The sequence below is a fragment of the Peromyscus californicus genome, unplaced genomic scaffold, assembly GCF_007827085.1.
Source record: "Peromyscus californicus insignis strain IS unplaced genomic scaffold, ASM782708v3 Scaffold_8__1_contigs__length_139910024, whole genome shotgun sequence".
In the NCBI taxonomy this organism is placed as follows: Eukaryota; Metazoa; Chordata; class Mammalia; order Rodentia; family Cricetidae; genus Peromyscus; species Peromyscus californicus.
In genome coordinates, this window is record NW_026294606.1 from 77,371,335 (window position 1) to 77,392,362 (window position 21,028).

At 46.6% G+C, this 21,028-nt stretch overlaps 1 protein-coding gene across 13 annotated transcripts in view; it reads left to right on the forward strand.

Annotated features, from left to right (window-relative positions):
- The window catches only part of Svil (supervillin), a 205,885-nt gene that overhangs the window by 166,800 nt on the left and 18,057 nt on the right, over window positions 1–21,028 (forward strand). For all 13 annotated transcript variants that reach the window (XM_052727641.1, XM_052727634.1, XM_052727638.1 and 10 more), the window contains 11 exons: window positions 3,332–3,421; window positions 3,508–3,594; window positions 5,547–5,724; window positions 7,527–7,699; window positions 9,100–9,255; window positions 10,796–10,932; window positions 11,647–11,794; window positions 11,911–12,056; window positions 14,282–14,457; window positions 16,156–16,300; window positions 16,735–17,011. In XM_052727641.1, coding sequence (XP_052583601.1) covers window positions 3,332–3,421; window positions 3,508–3,594; window positions 5,547–5,724; window positions 7,527–7,699; window positions 9,100–9,255; window positions 10,796–10,932; window positions 11,647–11,794; window positions 11,911–12,056; window positions 14,282–14,457; window positions 16,156–16,300; window positions 16,735–17,011 — 1,713 coding nt within the window. The remainder of the gene's footprint in view (window positions 1–3,331; window positions 3,422–3,507; window positions 3,595–5,546; window positions 5,725–7,526; window positions 7,700–9,099; window positions 9,256–10,795; window positions 10,933–11,646; window positions 11,795–11,910; window positions 12,057–14,281; window positions 14,458–16,155; window positions 16,301–16,734; window positions 17,012–21,028) is intronic.

Below are 21,028 nucleotides of genomic sequence, written 5' to 3' on the forward strand. Positions count from 1 at the left end.
GGTGTTGAATAAATAGGTTTTGATGGTCGTGTGAAGTATTTCTGCTGTGGACTTTGCAGTCGCTGCCCTTCAGTGTAGGAAGCCTAATTCAATCTGTCACTATTTCAGAACTTGCCTGTTTAGAAATTGAGTACAACTGTAGGTCTCACAAGCAATTGCAGCTCTGCCACAAAAAAAAAAAAATGAAAGAAAGATAGAAATAATTTTAACCAATTATTCCCCACAATTCCTTTTAAATTGTTTCCATCTTCTTGTGGCCTGACGTACATCTAGACATGCCTCCCCATCAACGCACCACCACCAAGTAAGCCTTTGGTAATAAAGGCATTTTAGTATGAAGGAGTCCCTCTGGTCCCTTGCAGGTCACTTCTTATGTCCCTCTGGCTCTAGCTTTGTAAGCTGCGGCTTAGAGAAGCCAACTTGCAGGCGTGTGACAGATGTCCAAAAGATGCTCTGAATTCCAGGGAGGAGGGATGCCCTGCAGATCAGTTAGTGTACCAGGAACGCTGGAACTGCTATGAGGCAGGAAACTGAGTGCTGAGTCACATGCATTAGTAGTCTCCAGAGAGTCTGGGGGTGTTTGGGGCTTTAATTCATGTCCTATGGGATATGGTTAAGTGTTAGGGTTCCTACATCATCCATATTCATGTGCCTTCATTTCTCAAGCTATTATCTAGAAGCAGACTCCCTAGTTAATGGAATAAACGTATTCACATGTTTTTAGTCTTTGGGTTCTGCCGTCTACTTGATAAGGTTAGCATTTTTTCTCTTCCAACCTTCCGTTCTGAACAGAGCCTGACTCATTCCATGGCATGCATTCTAGAGATGCTTGCAGAAGGGAGAGGGGAGGCGGGCAAACCTTGGAGGGTAATTTCCTTGATTCTTATTGGAAGAAGCCTTTGAAACAAATGTGTTAACCTTGGGATCATCCAAAGACAGCAGAAGATCATTTACTCTCAGAGGATGCGACAGGACCTGGCTTTTCTTCATGGGAACATGGAACTGTTTAGTCAGGTGTAATCTTGAGCCCAGCCCACCCCCCACACCTCTTCCCCTCTCTTCCCCCCATTAACAAGAAGCAGGGGTCTGGGCTCATATTGATTAAAGGCAGCTGGAATTGAAAGTGAACCAGAGACCAAGTCTCCAGCTGCTGGCTCCAACTTGTATCCTGATGGCAATTTGCTTAGTTTTTATTCTATTTTATTTTGCCGTCTCATCTGAAGAGACCTAACTGGACTCTTCCCACCAGAACCATTCCCTTGTTCCCTGGCCCACGCTGACATCAGGGGACACACATATGCTGGTTTGGATATGGGGTAGTCTATCACTGTGGGATTTTCTCGTTGTTTATAAGTCATGGATTTTTCTGGTGAATGATAATTTTCTTGCTTTTAATCTAATATAAAAGACCACATCCATTTTGAACTATTAGTTCTTTTTGATTTGCAATTATATGGCATCTGTTTTTTTGCTGACTGCAGAATACCTGACCCAAACCAACCTGACCGCCACGAAGATGCTCATCTCCCTGTTCCAGTGGCACATTCAGCCAAGTGCAGAGTTTCATTCTTTCTCCCCAGGAAGCCCCAAGCTCTCCTGGTTTCCTTTGGACATTCTATCCTTTTTATATTCTTACACCCTGGGTGACAATTAGCATACCACAAGATCTCTCTAGTATTCTAAGAGCAGAAGAAAAACACTCAGAGCGGGCTGTGAAGAAAAGATGTGAAGAGATTCCTAGAGAGGAGGTGCCTGTTTATTGCTTCTAGAATTCACTGACAAGAGCTGTGGGGAGAGCTTTGTTTGTTTTAATACTTTGAAACTTCACTCTATATCCCCTGTTACACTATGGGGAAATCCCTGTCTCTAGCTGGGAAGGCAATATCCCACTTCTAGGAACCCTTTTGTGCACTGTGGCCTGACGGGCAGCAGGGGGCGTTACAGCAGCAGAATTTGCCCGGTGTCGATGTAGAAGGGCAGATTTTGCTAGTTGCTTTGGTACTGTCAGCCTGCTGAGTCAGCCTAGTTTTTTAGCTTCAGAGCCAATGGACTCTTCTGATAACTCTCAAGCACCCCTTTATTAAGTAATGGCTTGATGTCTGTCCTATTCTGTGACACCAGATTTTACTTACATTACTCTATTTCAAGAAAGCTTACTTTCGCGTGAACCCTGAGCTTTTTGCAGGCCTGGCAACAGAAAGGAGTTTAGAATGTGTGCACGCATACCTGCAAGTGTATTTGCGAAGGAACATTGAGAAGTTTCCAGCCTGTTACTCAGAATTTAAGTTTAAGCCACTTCCCAGTTGTTGCCCCTTTTCCTGTATATTTGCTCTGTTTGCCTCTCTCCAGCTTGTAGGAGAAGGAGCAGAGCAAGTCCTTTGTCTTTCCTTGTAGATGAAAGTAACTTACATGTTCTCTGGCTGTCCTAGGAGAGCAGGGTTATGTCCTCTTAAACTCACACACACACACACACACACACACACACACACACACACACACACACACACACACGGATGCAGAGATCAGCAGCAGCTCATTCAGTCCTTCACAAACATTACACTTGCTTCTCTCCCCAGCCTCTTCTACTTGGGTAGGCGTGGTATCTCTAAACTCTCTATTTGTCTGTGTTTTCATATTTCAACTGGGTGCCCACTCTGTGCTAAAATTCCCCTTCTTACCTTTCATATGACCCTCAGCCTTGGACTGAGTAAACACTTCCCTCCCTGTGTCTCAGGGAGCATATGTTCGTTTCCAGCATCCCTCACCTGTGTGAGTGTGACCTTCTCATAATCCCAGCGGGGACTGATGTGTATTCCCTGTGTTTCTTCTGACCTCTGGGCTAGGCTCCATCCAATGCTTACAAGCCCACCCTGTCACTGCCTCCCGCCTGCCCCAGACTGGATGAGAATCCTGGTGCCCAAGGCCACTTGCCACCTAGTACAAGACAGCTTACTCCTAACTTCCTCTGTGGGAGATGGTACAAACTTGCTTTTTTCTCTGTGGCCCCTGCCACCCAAAAAAGGCCTTCAAAACTTTACTTGTTCCAATGTATCCTGGGAGCCATGTATACTCTCAGTCTGTTTACATGCTGTGGATATGTTTCCCCATGTCTTCACTGTTCATTTTGGAACACCAGTTTGACAGCTGCATAGTTCATAGGACTAGGAAAATCATAGATATGGCTGCATTTGGCCTGCACAGCCATGATGGTTAACCTGTGCATACTTATGTATATGCTCATACTGTAGGGACATGTGCAGATTCACTGGGTTCTGTGAATTTCCAAAATCAGTCTTTAAGATGCTAAACTTTCCTTTTGTATGTTCTGTAGGTCTGGCATCACCCACAGCCATAACTCCAGTCTCATCCCCTCTCTGTAGCAAATCAAGAGGCACCACCCCAGTTTCCAAACCCCTGGAAGGTATGTCACCCTGTCCAGAGTATTGTGAGCATCTGCACAGGGAAGCCTCAGGGGTACTTGCTCACTCATGGTTTCTCCTTATTTAGATATTGAAGCCAGACCAGATATGCAGCTGGAATCGGACCTGAAGTTGGACAGGCTGGAAACCTTTCTAAGGAGGTTGAACAACAAAGGTACATGCCATAAGGCAGAGGGGAGGTTCAGCTTGTATTACTACAGCACACTGTGGTCTCTACTTTCAATGAATGACTAAGAAAACCTTAAAAGCCCTGACACCATGCTGCTCTCTCAGAACCTCCAAGTCCCTAGTTTCAACTTCTTAACTTTTGGGGGTTTTGTTTCTTTGTTTTTCTGTAGTTGTTTTTGGTATTACTGTTGTTTTGTTTTTTGAAACAAGGTCTCATGTAGACTAGGCTAGCCTTGAACTTACTACATAGCCAAGGATAACCTTGAACTCCCAATCCTCCTCCCAGGTGCTAGCATGACGGGCATATACCGCCATAGCGGGTTCTCCAAATCCTACTTCGGATGGCTTTCTCTCCTCAATCACATTTCTCCTTTTGAGTATACTTTTAGCAGTTTGCACATACACACACACACACACACACACACACACACACACACACACACTCTATTGTTGTCCTTCAAAAAATGAAATTGTAGTTAGTACTAATTAAAGTTCAAACTCTGATCCACTCCATAATATCCCGAATTTGGGACGCCCAATAGTGCACTTGTTACTAACTCCAAACCCTTGGGATTTCATCCAATCCAAGTATAACTCAGTGATTTTTGCCTTTACACTGTAAAGCAGTTACTGTACAAATACAAAATCAACGTACTCTTGGGCGAGCTTTGAGTTGTAGGCATCATTTCTGTTAAGGCAAATGTATTTGTTCTTATAATCCCAAATAATTTCTAAAAGAAAATTCTAGTAAAAAAAAATAATGCAATGAACATTTTAATGTGATAATGGCATAAAAGGCAGGATGCAGAAATAGCCTTTTCTCTCTTGATAAAACATATCTAGTCATCAAGTACCAGGTACTAGGAGTCCCTACTGTTGACAGTGACCCCTAAAGGCTGCAAGTTACACAAACACTGAAAACCAGAACTATTAAGGGCATAATACAGTAGCTAATCTGACTGGGTAAGATGTATTAACAATGAAATCTACTACACCATTGTCTTAGTTAGGGTTTTTATGGCAGTGATAAATACCATGACCAAAAGCAACTTGGAGAGAAAGGTGTTTTATCTTACAGCTTGTAGTCCCTCATGCAGGGAAGTCAGAACAAGAACTCAAGTTGGGCTGGAACCTGACCATAAGGTCATGGAGGAGTGCTGCTTACTGTCATGCTCCTCATGACGTGTTCAGCCTGCTTTCTCATAGCACCCAGGACCACCTGCCTGGGGGTAGAACCACCCGTAATGGGCTGAAGCCTCCCATGTTAACCACAAATCAAGAAGATGTCCCACAGGCTTGCCCACAGGCCACTCTAGTGGGGGCGTTTTCTCAATTGATACTCTCTTTTCCCAAATGACTCTAGCCTGTATAAAGTTGACATAAAACTAGCCAACATAATGGAATAACAGTGATTTATCCCATGGTCGGCGGGAAGTGGCCATGACCTCCCCAGCATTCCACCCACTCTTGGAAATAAAGTTTTATTGGAACACAGCTGTGTCCTTTCGTTGACCAGCTGTCTATAACCACGTTTGCACTGTAACAGTAGGGTTGAGGAATTGCTTCATAAGCTATGTGATCTCCCCAAAGAAATCCCAAATGCTTCCTAGTCCTTTGCAGAAAAAGTTTGCAGAATCCTAACATGGAACAAGACTAAGGTTATTTTACCCCCTGGTAGAAATGGATCAAGTTCAGAAATGCTCGCATTCTTGCGTAGGCAAGGTCAGCCTGCTTCCTGTTCCGACCATTACTGCGTAGGTGGGATGTCCTTACATGAGAAGTAGAGCGAGCTGGGGGATGGTGGATGGAGGTAGGCAGAGAGGGGACTTTTCCCCACTCTGGGAACTTAGAGAGGGACATGATGTTTAAAGCAGTGCAGGATAGATCACAGTAATTGTTTTTCTAAAGCGCATGGTGTCTTTGCTCCATTTTTGATAGTTGCTGGGATGCAGGAAACGGTTCTCACCGTCACTGGGAAATCTGTCAAGGAGGTGATGAAGTTGGATGATGATGAAACCTTTGCCAAATTCTACCGCAGCGTGGATCACAATATACCTAGAAGCCCTGTGGAGCTGGAGGAGGACTTTGATGTCATTTTTGACCCATATGCTCCCAAGTGAGTTTAGAGTGGCTTCCTTCACATGCTCCCCAATTCCTGCCAGCAGAAACTTCCGCCTGTAGTCAGATGGGTATTTGCTCTATAGTCAGATGCCCATTTCCTCAGGGCAGAGGGGGGAGCACATGTGACTGCCCTGCTATACTTACAGGTCTACTGTGTGTGCCCTGGATGTTTGTGCAGTCTTAAAAGGTGTGGCTGGCTTTCCCATCACTCCAACATTGCATGTTTTAGAGTATTGCCATTTAGCAAATGCCCACAACTGCCCCACTGGGCACCACTGAAGTTACTCATAACTGGATATTTGGATAATATGAGCTCAGGTTAGCACAACTAATTAGAAAAGTAGGAGCCAAGGTTCCTTTGCTTCCAGCAATGTGTAAAATATAAAACCCATGCCCAGGGATTTTCTCAGAGGCACCCAAAGGTTATTAAAAGTGATCATGTGTTAGGATTCCATCCATGGCAGATGCCAGAAAAATACATGTATCGAACTGAGATCAGAAAAAAACAAACAACAACAACAAAAAGAAATTAGGGAGGAATTTAGCTCAAACTCAGGTGTGCACTGAGGGTACAGAGAGCAGCATGGTCTTTCAAGGCTCTTTCCATACGCTGGCTTCTCTCTTGGTCAAACTGCTACCACAAGGAAAGAGGTGTCCACCTCTAGCACCAAATGTACAAGCTACTCGGTCAACACAGAGTGGTCAGATTCACTTCCCACTAGATCCTCAAAGTCCAGATTTGGTCTTTACTGTTCCAGCTTGGGTCCGAAGACTATCCTAAAACCATTCATGTAGTCCAAGGGACAGATGATGCCTATCAACCAGGGAGGTCAGAGGGCCCCCCAGAGGAAGCCCCATATACCATCACCAGAAGTAGAGGCACCTGCTCTAAGCAAATTGCACACAGCCACCCATTGCACGTCTCTGCTTCTCCCTGTGCAATTTTCAGAGCAACTGTGTCTTCCAAGGCTGTGTTTATTCATTGATAAAAGTTTCCATAAACTACTCCTGATCTGACGTACTGCTTTGGATATTTCATTCTGTTCAGTTCACCTTCTCCCCATCCAACTGTTGGTGCTGAAATTATTATATATAGTTGTGATACATAATAATTTAAACAAATGTGTATTTGTGCTCACACACACAGTGGTGGTATACAAAGAAAGCTTCCTGGCAGAGACCTAAGCATTTGACAGTTGGATGTCACCACAAGAGTCTGTTGGGAGGTCAGATCACTGACACACTACCTCCCCAGGCTGGTCTACCCAGACTTGGGACAGTCTCGGGGACCAGATTTGATTCTGAAGGCCTATTTTATTATAGTATACTCTTCACAAGTGCAGTTAATTTCCCCAGGGAGCTGGTAGGTTGAGTTAATACTAGCTGTGGAGGGAACAGCAAAGCTGTGTGTGAAGAAAACATTTAGTATGGGGTAAAGAGGATTCAGTGGAGGTGCAGTGGCCATCTAGTGGGTCTCTGAGAACTTGCTGGTAACAGCAGCAGCAGCTGTGTGTATGCAGACAGTGTTGGGCTCCCTAACCAGAAAGACTAGCCAGCAGTGGACTGAGCTGTACTATAACACTGGACCCTCTCCAGACAGAGATCAAGGGCACAAATGGGCAAGGAATCATCAATTCAGTAGGCTCAGATCTTCCTTTACCTCCAAGATGTGACTACATCACGGCAGGGGTAGTGGGATGAAATCCAGAAGTAAAAATAGCGGCGTGTATTGTCTCGGGTCCAAGACTTACAAAGGTAAGGTGACGACAGTCTGAGCCACATCTGCTCTGCCCGCAGGTTGACATCTTCTGTGGCGGAACATAAGCGTTCGGTTAGGCCCAAGCGCCGGGTCCAGGCTTCCAAGAACCCTCTCAAACTGCTGGCAGCAAGAGACGATCTCCTTCAGGAATACACAGAGCAAAGGCTAAACGTTGCCTTCATGGAGTCCAAGCGGATGAAAGTAGAAAAGAGTGAGTGGGAGGAGCCTGCTTCTGGGTCTGAGCCCCGCTTCCCTGTTATTTCCTTTTGATCCGCCTTGCAGGGCCAGTGGGTGTTCAGAGATCATTCATTAGCAAAAGCACATTCACACCTGCACATGTCTGCTTGCCTCGAGTTTAAAGGTTTCTCACTAAAGTGATGTTTAATGATGCTGTTTTGCTGAGGTGGGTCTTGAGATGGAAGGAGACGTGTGTTTCTGGATTTGGGAATTCCGCCACTTTTCAACTGTGGAAAAACCCAAACACAGCAATTCTCCACTTAATCTTATTCAGGAGTGTCTTGGGAGATCTCCTGTGGAAATCCAAATTCAATCCTTTCTTCACCTCAGCACTTTAAACCAGTGCTTTCTGACTGTTCTGAGAGAGGTCCTTGGATCCAGTGAGATGGGCTAGGGTGGGGACTTGGAATGGACTCTGGAACAGAGAGAGAGGTTGGTCTCTTGGTCTCTGCCTGCACCTGACCCTGAGCTACACATCTGACTTATCTGGCCCGGAACGTGGGTTCCACTACTGTCAAACAATGATCCTCATAGTCATAGCAGACTTGCTATTTAAATATTTATTTTTATTTTGATATTTAAATATTTATTTTTTACTATAATCTTTCTTTTCCTGTAGCATTCATAAACTAATTTGCCAAATTTGGGGGTGTTTTTTTTTAAAGTATTTAGTGGTGGTGCATGCTTATAATCCCAGCAAACAGCATTAGTGTTTGGTTCTCAGGGTTAGAGTCTGATCCTAGCCAAAATCACTGACTGACTTTTGCCCCAGTAGTAACATTTTTAAAACAAAGAGTTAGGAAGACATAAAGGTTTATTGACATAATTTTCACATATCTCTCCACCACCTCCAATTCTGTGGGTCTCGGGCTTGGTTTGTGCTGGCTATTGGTCCACATTGAAAACCCAGCGTCTTGTGACTTACAGCCTTAGGTCTGAGGGCAAGGGACCTCAAGATACCATGTAATTGATCACATCGATCACAAGATGAACTGAATCACCCCTACAGGTTGTCACTTGTGTACCTGTGAAGACTTGGTGAGAGATGCCTACCAGGGGAAATCAGTCCCAGCGTCTCTAAGGTGTTAGGAGTTCTGAGCACTGTTGGTAGAATTGGATGGAGTGAGTCTAGCATCTGACGTTAAGCTGGAGAGGTGGTTTTGGTCCATGTCACTGACTGGGCCTCCTGTAGGGTGACAAGGGCTGTGACATTTATCAGCAGCAGTTGACGCTTTCCATGTGCACTTAATTCTGTGCACAGTGATTAAGCATGGATGGTACGGCTCCTCAGACTCGAGTCCCGTGGGTTAGGAGTCACCTATGACTGTGAACCTTGGTGTTCCACTGAGCGTCCTCCCCCACCTTCCTTCCCAGTGTCATCCAATTCCAACTTCTCAGAGGTGACTCTGGCAGGCCTGGCCAGCAGGGAGAACTTCAGCAGCATCAGCCTGCGGAGTGTCAACCTGATGGAACAGAACTCCAACAACAGTGCCGTGCCCTACAAGAAGCTCATGTTGCTGCAGATTAAAGGTATGCTTCCTGGTGGTCTAGAGGAACTGTGGAAGCCTATGTCTTGTCATAGTAGGACTCCTGGCTGAATCCACTGTTGCCTGTGAGGGGAGGGCAGGCACTCGATCTCAGTCTCCCTTGCTAGGTGCTACGCTGCATCCCTCACTGTGGCATCACAGATTCCATAAGGCCAGGAATATTCTGCCCACTGGAGCTCTGAGAGTGTGTGAATGTGGACACAGGAGCTGGACTCAGTTCTTTACCCTTCTAGAGTCTCGGCTTTTGTTTCTGCTCTGGCCCGATAGCCCTTACCCCAGCACTGCCATGCACTTTACCAAATGTGTCTGAAGTCTCTAGCATGGGTCTGCACAACCTTCTCAGTTCTCCCTACTAGGATAAGCCATGATCCATGCCAGCCAGAGTAAGGAAACAAATCCCTGGGGAAGGAATCAGGGGGATGCAGGAGTAAACGAGCCTCACCCATTCCCAGGTTCCACTCTCCTGACCGTTATGTCTATAATACATGAGACTTGGAAGTGCAGCAGGGTGCTAGGGCTGTAAGGGGAGGGGGGCAGCTTTACTCCTAGAGGTGACCTCTGTAGCTGGATCATCAAGAGAAGGATGGATGGAGTAGCTTCTGCCTCTACTAAGGGTTCTGGAGTATTTTCTGCAAACCCATTTCCTCTTTAATGTGTTTATGAGAGAAGGGTAGAGAGATGGCTCGGTGGGTAAGATGATTCTTACATAAGCATGAGAACCTGTGCTTGAACCCCCGACTCCCACATAAGGACCAGGCGTGGGCGTATGTGCCTGTAAAGCCCAGAATTGTAGGGCAGAGACAGGCAGATCCCTAGAGCTTACCGGCCAGCCAGTCTAGGTAAAATGGCAAGTTCAGGTTCAATCTCAAGCGAAGAAAGTGACTAGAGTCCTCCTCTGATTCCCCACATATCCATGCATGAGTACACACACCTGTACACACTTGTGCACACAACACACACCGAAGACAACTGAGGGGCTCTGGTGTGGAAATGACACTAGGTATGCAATCACAGAGTGCTCCAGCTCAATGGATCGCTTAGAAGGGGCTGAGAGTGGACAAGGCAGTGCTTCCCTCCTAAGTGACCCCATCCAGTCACTGCGAGTCACAGGCTAGGGCCTGTGTAAGGAGAGCCTGTGAGGAGGAGGCATGCCTCACCCTTCAGCAGAGCTAGGTGTGAAGCACAGGAAGTAGGCTGTGTGGAGAAAAGGCAGCATGAATGTGAAAGAGAGAGCAGGGTGTCCCTACCACCCTCCCAAGATGGGAGGGCCTCATGGCATCCACAGATAGGCTAAAACCCAAAGCTTTGAGGCCACTCCTAAGAAGCGCGGAGACTTTGGGCAAGCACTCACCAGCAACATCAAGTGATGTTGCTCTCATGTGGCCCATCTTAACCTCCATGTCCTGTTGGTCCTGGGAATTCAGACTGATAGAGTCTTTAGAATGGGGGGTCTGTAGCAGAGATGTGTCCATCATGGATGTCTGTGGATATGGTGGAAAAAGGACACTGGGGCTTGTCCACAGGTAGAAGACACGTGCAGACAAGGCTGGTGGAGCCTCGAGCCTCGTCACTCAGCAGCGGGGACTGCTTCCTTCTGCTCTCTCCCCAGTACTGCTTCCTGTGGGTAGGAGAGTTCTCAAATGTCATCGAGAAGGCAAAGGTAGGTGACCAAATGATAAGACGCTTCTATTCCTGTGTCCTTTATACACCAATGAGGTGTTCTACTAGCTGGTTCATGCCAAGGTTCTCAGATGCCTTGTGTTTCATTCAAGCAGGAGGGGGCAGGTAGTGTTCCCTTGGCCAGCATCTCTGAAGAAGCTTCCATGAGGTACTGAAGTGAAGGTCTGTGACCTGCATCTCAAATTGGAAAGCCCTGAGTCTGAGCTGACTCCTGGGTGGCCAACACATCTGCGAAGTGCCAGTGTGGCTCTTTCATGGGTGTATGTGCCTGTAACCCCAGAATTGTAGGGCCAAGACAGACAGATTCCTAGAGCTTACTGGCCAGCCAGTCTAGGTAAAAATGGCAAGTTCAGGTTCAGTCTCAAGGGAAGAAAGTGACTAGAGTCCTCCTCTGACCCACACATATCCATGCATGTGTACACACACCTGCACACACTTGGGGGAAGCCCCAGACTAGGGATAGTGTCTAAAGCCCATGAGTTATCAGTTGAATCTCATATACTAAGCATTATTGCTCCAAAGACTTGATATATCCACTCCTCCAATTACACTTTCTCGGCTTAGACAACCAACATCCACCACCCGCTGCCGAACTCTAGCCATGCATTCATTCTCCACTGATGGCTGAGTGTGTCCTTTTGTGCAGACCACACTGGTTTTGCCTCCTAACTCACTGTGTCCCTCTCTTTTCCAGGCATCTGAACTTGCAACATTAATTCAGACAAAGAGGGAGCTTGGTTGTAGAGCTACATACATCCAGACCATTGAGGAAGGAATTAACACACATACTCACGCAGCCAAAGACTTCTGGAAGCTCCTGGGTGGCCAGACCAGTTACCAGTGTAAGAGCTTGCCATATTTCAAAGTGAGGAGGCTTGAACATCCTGTCTCCTGGCCCCCTCCCTTAACTGGTCCTTTCAGGGACAACTATTTTCTAATGTCCTGTCTCACCCCAAAGCTGCCGGAGACCCAAAGGAAGATGAACTGTACGAGACAGCCATCATAGAGACGAACTGTGTCTACCGCCTGACGGACGACAAACTCGTCCCTGATGATAACTACTGGGGGAAGGTTCCGAAGTGCTCCCTCCTGCAGTCCAAAGAGGTACCAACTCCAAGGACACAGTGCTCAGGGATGACCTGGGCAGAGAGTTCCGGCTGGTTCCATGCTGACTATCAAACATGGCACTTGCTAAAGGATTTCCTATTTCAAACCATTACCACTGTCTACAATACTAACAAAGTTCAGAATACTTTTCAAAAGTATCATGGATCGTTGGAGGCTTTTATATTTTATATAAAATATGAATATTATCCTCATGTCTTGAGGTATATAAAGATTAGAATAAATTTTAGTTAGTACTAAAGTCTCAGGAATAATTACTGTGAGTATATATAATTACATATAATTTACATATAGTTAATATAATTTACAGATTTGCCAAGTATTTTTTTTTCGTGCACCGCAGTAAATATTTATTGACTACATGTATTTCCAGTGTCATTAACCATTCTAATTGCTGAAAAGAAAGGGGAAGACACACAAAGTATGCCTTAACCTCCACTAGGCAGAAGCATAGTAGAAAGAATTCAGGGCCAGCACAATGGCTCCGTGAGTAAAGGCACTTGCTGCCAAGCCTGAAGACTTGTTCAGTTCCCGGGTCCAACATGGTAGACAGAGGGAACCAACTCCCTCGAGTTATCTTCTGACTTCCCGTGTGTGCACATGAACACACAACAAACAAATGCACAAATACATAAACAATGTTCTTTTCAAAAGTCACAGGATTTTCTTTTTTTAATTTTATTTTTATTTGTATGGGTGTGTTGCTTTTATGTATGCATGTATACAACATGCGTGCAGTGCCCACAGAGGCCAGGGAGGGCATGAGATTTCCTGGCATTGAGCCATCATGTGGTACTGGGAACTGAACCTGGGTCCTCTGGAAGAGCAGTATATGCTCTTCACCACTGAGTCACCTATCCACCCCCATATTTTCTCTTCTTGACCCTTCTAGCCACTCTGTATTTTGATTAGAGAGCGTATTCATTTACATTTCACACACATACACCAAATCAATGTAAGTTTAAAACTTGTAGTAAATACAAAGAATGTAACCCCTAGAGCTTACAGGATAAGTGAAATAAGTCAGGAACGGAGAGAAAAATTATTGTGTGATCTCACCTATATGTGACCCTTCCCCGAAAAGGGGGGCCGGGGATAAAACAAAGTCAGGTATGCAGAGACAGAAAAGAGAACAGAAGCTATCGAGGCCAGGCCTGGGGAGTAGAAAGCACCCAGGGCGGAGGGCAGAGGTCAGAGGGCGGAGGGCAGAGGGCAGAAGCAGCAAGTGTGGGGGACAGCGTGGGCCTCGGTATCTGATACTCGACGTGCAGCTACAGTCAGTCAGCTGTAGCTGCGAAATGTGGAGAGTTCACTGCTCTTGCCACTCGGACGACAGGAGGCCGGAGCAGCAGCATAATGCGATGGCTGTGTCAGCTACCGCACCGGTCAGCCACCTTACTACGTGTCTGTATCCCAGAGCATCCCACCGTGCACGCTACAGACATGCTCAATATATAATAACGTATCTTAATAATAAAGAGAGGAAAACTGTCATCCAAAGCTAGACTGAGGACATGGTGTATATAAACATTTAAATGGGGACAAAAGTCACAGAAAAAGTCAATAATGAGCAATAATTTTAGGAGGAAAATGAAATGGAGCCTAGGTGAGAATTAAAACAGAGCTGGGTGGTGGTGGCACACGCCTTTAATCCCAGCACTCGGGAGGCAGAGCCAGGAGGTTCTCTGTGAGTTCAAGGCCAGCCTGGTCTACAGAGCGAAATCCAGGACAGGCACCAAAACTATACGGAGAAACCCTGTCTTGAAAAACAAAGAAACAAAAACAAAAACCAGAATTTCAAGTCCTGGAAATGAAGGTAGGAATAGAGGAATAACAAGGAGCATCCGTTCATTCATCCATTCAACAAACACTTAGCAATAAGCCCCTATTACATGAATGGTATGACCTCTGCCCCTCGAGGTCTTAGAACTTTACGCAGGAGAGACAGCATTGGCTCCTCAGCACCTGCCATGTGTGTGATAAGCTGTGTATGTTGAATGAATGAATGAATGAATGAATGAATGAATGAATGAGGGAGGGAGGGGAGGAGAGAGGGAGAGAGAGGAGAGAACACATACAAGGGAATACTTACTCTTGATTGAAAGCTTTGGGTGGTGTGAGTTCAGCAGTGTGACTTCATCAACAGGGACCGAGCCCTGGAATCTGCCCTTGCAGTTCACACATGCTTTTTGTGCCGTTTCCAGGTCCTGGTGTTTGACTTCGGAAGTGAAGTTTACGTGTGGCATGGGAAGGAAGTTACATTAGCACAACGGAAAGTAGCATTCCAGCTGGCTAAGCACCTGTGGAACGGAACCTTTGACTACGAGAATTGTGACATCAACCCTCTGGACCCTGGAGAGTGCAACCCGCTCATTCCCAGGTGCCACTGCTGCCCACATGGGTCCTGTGCATCCCTGCTCTTCCCACAGGCATCCATCATTCCTCCTCACACAGAGGCTGTGGATTTAGTAAATGCTTACATGCTGCGGACCGTGGGAGGTCGCACAACAAACCTTCCCTTACTTCTCGAAGGCTTACTGACAGAATATGAAGGTTGTAGCTTTAGGAAGGACCCCCGCCCCACCCTGGCTTCTCAGTGCTGTTGTGATAATTAAGAGCTTCCTAGGGTTTCCATCTCCCTACCCTGAGCCCTGGGCACTTTGTGTGGCTGTCTCATGTCTTCTGGGGTGGAAGGAAGGAAGGAGAAGGACACTGAAAGAATAGTTGTGATTTTAATGTTCACTACAGTGTACTAGACTTTTAAAAACTATTTGGGGAAATCATCAGAGCAGGCACAAACTCTAAAAAAATATGAGTGTGAATAAAAATAGTATTTCTACATTAATGATTTTTAACTACTATACCCTCCAAATTGTTTTAACACTGTGTGTGTTATGTGCTAAGGTAGAGGCAGGACATGAAAGAGCATAGCACAGTATGCAGATTCTGAATTTCCTGCATAGTTTCTCCCTTTAAAATCCAGTAACTGGTGTTCTTAATATTTGGTTTCAATATTTAAAAGCCAGACCTGTAATCCCAACACTCGAGATACTGAGGCACAAGGATCATTCATGAGATTAAGGCCATCCAGGGCTTCATGAGCCCCAGGCCAACCTGAGTTACAGAGTGAGAAAGACCTTGTCTGAAAAAAGGCAAGAAAACAACAAAAATTAAGTATTATATCTGTGTATTGAAAAACCTTAAATCTTCAAGCAAATACTCACTCATACTGTAAGAACTGGGATTTTGAAGGGCTGAAAGACAGTCTGGAGCACGTACTTAATATAATAGAATAGTGCTGGAGCATAGAAGCTATACCATGGCCAGTTTATACTTAAGGGTGACATGCAAAGGTGAAGGAGCACCTGGCCCATTGGCTTCTGCTGTCTGTGCTGCAGAATCACGGGAGGACCTTTGAAAGCATGTGTCTGCCAGGTCCAGCCTTAGGGACTGCAGCCGCAACAGCATGACTTACGTAGTAACCTGTCATAAAACAGTGGCTCTCAACCTTCCTGATGCTGTGACCCTTTAACACAGCTCCTCCCGTTGTGGTGACCCCCAACCATAAGATTATTTTTGTTGCTACTTCATAACTGTAATTTTTGCAACTGTTATGAATGGGAATGTACATATCTGCTTTCCGATGGTCTTAGTCGAGCCGTGTGAAAGGATTGTTTGATCCCCAAAAGGTTGAGAACAACTGTCTTAAAATCTCCCTGGGGACTCTACGAACTGGGCCCTGAGCAGCATGTTGATCACAAGAGGAAGTTGATAAAGGGGCCGAGGCCCTCCTCCCAGGCCTGTGCCCTCCACCACAAGCTAAACTGTGTCGCCTACTCCCACTTGACAGCATGTAAGAGACAGATTTTCAAAGCTGAGGCCGAGTCTGCTTCTACAGTAATCTTAGGGAGCCTGCAGAGGAAAGTTGACAGAAACCACTCGGCTAGTCTCTGAAGCTGGGGGTCGGGGGGGGGGGGGGATGAGCCTGGGATCCAGCCCCTTGCGATATCGTGGTTGTTGTTCCGACAGCTGACAGGGCTGCATCCGGGCCCTTTTCTTATCTGCTCCCACCCTGCAGGAAAGGGCAAGGGCGACCCGACTGGGCCATATTTGGGAGAGTTACGGAGCACAACGAGACTATTCTGTTCAAAGAGAAATTCCTCGACTGGACGGAACTGAAGAGACCTACGGAGAAGAACTCTGGGGAGGTTGTCCAACAGAAGGTACAGTGATCAAGCCCCGAGTGCAGGCCCAGTGTGGAGACCAGCAAAAACTGGCTGTGATGGCAAAAAGCCTTCCAGGGTACGCTAGTGACGCAGCAAAGGGATTTCTGATTCCATTCTGACCTCCCCTGTTGTGGCAATGGGTGTGCAGAACCCCCATTCTCTCCCCTACACGAAGCCTTCTCCCATACAGTGAGACACCCTGAGATGCCATGAAAGCTGTATTTATGCCCTGTCCCATTAACAGCTAAAACGGGGTTGGGGATATAGCCCTTTGGTAGAGCAATTGCCTGGCTGGCAGCCAAACCCTGAGTTCCACCCCCAGCACCACAAAAGGAGAAAGAAAAAAAAAAGAAAAGCAATCCAAACTGCACAGGGTGTAGCAAAAGGCATCTGCAGCAAGGGGACACCTGAACACCTCTGTTCCCTTGTAGGATGATCCTAGGGCTGACATCAAGCCCTATGATGTGACGCGGATGGTGGCCATGCCCCAGGTGACAGCCAGCACCATCCTAGATGGGGTGAACGTTGGCCGTGGCTACGGCCTGGTGGAAGGAGATGACAGGAGACAGTTTGAGATTGCCACCGTCTCTGTCGACGTGTGGCATATTCTGGAATTCGACTACAGCCGGCTCCCCAGGCAGAGCATCGGGCAGTTCCATGAGGGGGATGCCTATGTGGTCAAGTGGAAGTTCATGGTGAGCACTGCAGGTTAGTGACATTCATGTTTGCTCTGTTCAGAGAGGCTGGGGCTGCAAGCCCTAGAGCTGGGTGTCCTGCACCGCGCTGGGTGCCCTCGGCTGCTTCAGAGCGCTCAGGCAATCGAACCACGTGCAGGTACGGACCTGGACGGAAGTACAGTGGGATTCCTGGCAGTCTGGATGGCCAGGACACTGATGTTCACTCCCAGAAACAAACACATGCTGACACATGCCTGCTCCTCACTCTCATGCTGCCCTCAAAAGGTTTCTGGAAAAGTCATGATTTTCCATGGTCTGGCCTGTGTGCTGTTTGAAGAAGTCATTGAGCGCAGCACAGCAGAGTGGTTTAAACTGAAGCTCAATGGTGCGTCAGCTTGGTAGCAAATGCACAACGAAAGATTTGTTGTTGTTGTTTTTGTTTTGTCTTAGTAGAGGTTCTGGGGTGTAGCTCAGTGGTAGAACATTTTCCTTAGCATATTCAAGGTTCTGGGTTTTATCCTCAATAAAAATCAGCTCTTGGGGCTAGGGAGATGGCTCAGTGGGTAAAGTCCCTACCATACAAGTATGAGAATCTGAGTTTGCATGCCACATTAAAGCTGGGCGTGGTGACTGTATCCCCAGCACTGGGGAGGCAGAAACAGGCAGATCCCCAAAGCTCGCTGCCACTCAGTACATCCAGTCTGTGAGCTCTGGGTTCAGTGAGAGACATGTCTCTAAGAGTAAGGTGAAGAATGACAGAGACATCGGACTCTACCTCTGACTTCTTGACATACAAGTTCTCTCTCTCTCTCTCTCTCTCTCTCTCTCTCCCTCCCTCCCTCCCTTTCTTTCTCCCTCTCCCTCTCCCTCTCCCTCTCCCCCCCTCTCTCTGTCCCTCCCTTCTTCCCTCCCTCCTCTGAAGCTAGGAGTACTAACTATTCTATGGATCTGCAATAATAAATATTAATTGGACTCATTTTTTGATTTTTATTTATTTATGAGATTTGATTGGGGGGTTGGCTTCCCTTGGTTTGGTTTTTAAGACAGGTTCTCACTCTGTAACCCAAGCTGGCTCAATATTCCTGCCTCAGCCTCCTAGGTACAGAGGTTATTATAGGTGTATGCCTGCATGGTCCACTCGAGTCTTTTGTGCTGCAGTTGGTGAAATACTCTGCAGCAAAGCATTCAGCTGGACACCTCGTACTAGAGACCATGGGGGCTGGAGGGCTGTGAACTTGGAGCTTAATCCTTCTTCTTTGCAAAGAAGTAATCATCATTGTCCACAGTGCTCTGTCCTTCAGTTAGAAGGCTTACATCACAGCTCTGTGACTTCAAGATTCACTTCCCAAGACAGTTTCCTCCAGCTCCCTGGAGCCTAGATACAGCTGACCACAGGACCATGGCAAGCACAGATCTTGGCCAAGAACTTTTGATTTCTTCCCTGATGTATGAAAGATGGTGTGCTACCAATGGCAGTTCTTCATGACCACCCACCCGGGGCAGGCTGCTTTGTGAGGGTTGTTTAACAATCCCTTGGGAAGTGTGTGGCTGGAATGAGAGTAAACCAAGTGTAGAGAGAGCAACAGGATGTCATGGTGTGTGGGGAGCTGATTCCCATGACCTCGGACCTGCCATCAGTGAGAAAGCAAACCTGGGCAGCCAACAAATGATTGTTGGGTAGGGTGCCTGTGAGGGTCCATGGGTTGTATGGTGGGCAGTGCTAGGTTAAATTCTGTGGAGCTCCCCATGATACCTCCCCAAGCGAGATGTTGGGGTATCCCCCATGCTCCTCTCAGTGGCTATTATTATCCTGATTTCTGAGATGAAGAACAGGGCCACCTGGAGTCCCATGGCCAGAAGAGAGCAAAGCCACAGGCTAAAGGCTGACCTGGCCTCTTTAGAGCCAACTGTGATGTGACCCTATTGTGCTGTTTACCCCGTAGGACAGGGTTGGATCTGATCTACGTATGGGACGTAGGGTAGGGTACCGCAGGGCTGATTCAGGGTTGGACCCCAGTATACTCTAAAACTTCTGGGGCCTCCTAAACAAGCAGAAGCAGAAATGGGGTCTCCAGGGCCTGACAGTACTGGTCTCTCCTTCCGGGCTTCCAGTGTGTGTGTGTTGGGGGGGGGGGGGTGATTCTTGTCCCTTCCTTCTTAAGAGCCATCTTAGGTGCTGTCCCTTTCTTAAAGAGGCCACCCCAGTGAAGAAGAGGCCACAGGTGTCTGAACCATACAGCTGGAATGGGAAGCCCAGAACCTTGCTTAGCAGCTATGCATGCTGGGTAAAGCTGCTCAGCCTCCCTTAGCCCTAGCCTTCTCTCTCAGGACGTCGGAAAAGTAGTGCCTGGCTCAGAAAACATTTGAAGCAGGGTTGTATGATGTGTTAGCATGGTGCTTGGCACCTGCCCATATTGTAGGTCCTGGGAAATTCCCCTAGGGAAATTTTCAGCAGAAACAGCAAAAATCACTGTGCAGTTTGGAATGACTTGAACTTGCCCAAAATAATGATTATCAAGAGTCACTGCAGAGAACAAACACATCCATAATGTAGAAAGGGAGCCTCGTGTTTAATAAAAACAAAGGGATAGTGTAATATATTTGGTCATTTTCATACCTGGCTGCTAGTTTTGAGACAGAAGCAATCATAAATGAATGAACGTAGTGAGTCAATGTGACAGTGTCCACAGCCTTCACAGACTGTTAACTTGGAGGCCCCTGGGAAACAGTGATGCGGACAGGTCATCCCTCCCCATACTGTATGTCTTCCCAGTGATCATATGCCTCACTCCCAGATGAGGGACCTCATCATCAGCTCCAGCAGCATTTGACCAGATAAATGATAGCTCCACCAGCCTGCTGGGGTCAGTGTCCTGCCCAGTGACTGTTTGCAGGGTGCAGCACGGTCTGTGCCCTGAAGGTCATGAAGCTCTGTGGGTGGAGCCCCCGGAGTCAGTGTCAGGCTGCTTTAGAGATGGTCAGGAAGTTGGATTCTGGTCCAAGGCTTGACCAGGAGCAGTACTCATCCTTCGGGACAGTGACTTCTAAACAGAAGCACTTAGTAACAACATTGCTCTTTTATGCCTGTGTGTGTGCATATCCGTGTGTGCCAGAGGCCATGTGGAGGCCGGAGGGCGGCCTCACCTGCTCTCCTCAGCACCATCCACCATTTTGGTTTTGGGGACACTGTTTCTCACTGGCCTAGGGCTCACCAAATGGGCACGGCTGGCTGACCAGCACGCCCCAAGGATCCACCTGTCTCCATTTCCCCTGACCAGAGCACACCACCATACAGGGCTTTTTTCTTTTCCTTAGTGGATGGAACTCAGATCCTTCAAGTGAGCTATCTCCTTATCCCAGAAACAGACCTATTCTTCAAAGTTCTCTAATAGTGTGATGTATCAACACTTTAACTTAGGATCTGGGTTGTAATGACAATAGGCTAGTATACTTACTAATAAACATTGATATTACTAAGTTAAAAACAAATATATTAACAATAAAATTATTCTGTGTAGGACTAAGTTTGGGTATACTGAAGAAAGTGTTAAGGACATTAGTCAAAATGTCTGTTTTAGGAAATACAGTGTATTTTAGGCATATATAATGATGTCTGCTTTAGAACGTTAGGGTGAAGTTTCCTGTTGACACATGAATTATATTTATACAGTGAATTTAAGGGCTAAGTCCCAGGGGTGTATAAACTGTCATGATAGATTCTAACATAGCCTTCTCTAGGAACCTGGGAAACAGAATGGCCTTCTATTCCACTGGACAGAGGCTGCTGCTATCTAAATTAACTATGGGTATCTATAAATGATTCATGGATGGTTCACAGTTACACTTTGCCCACTCAATGCTATGCAAACACAACCATCTCAGAGCCACAGAAGGTGGCCCTGGAGTCCAGGCTCCGGCAAATAGTTTGAGGAATTAATAAAACCATTTACTTTAAATGAATTAATAAAACCATTTACTTTAAATACAGGGGAGTATTTTGCTAAGCAAAGGGCCCTAAGTCAGACAATGATGTCCTGACCTCTTAATG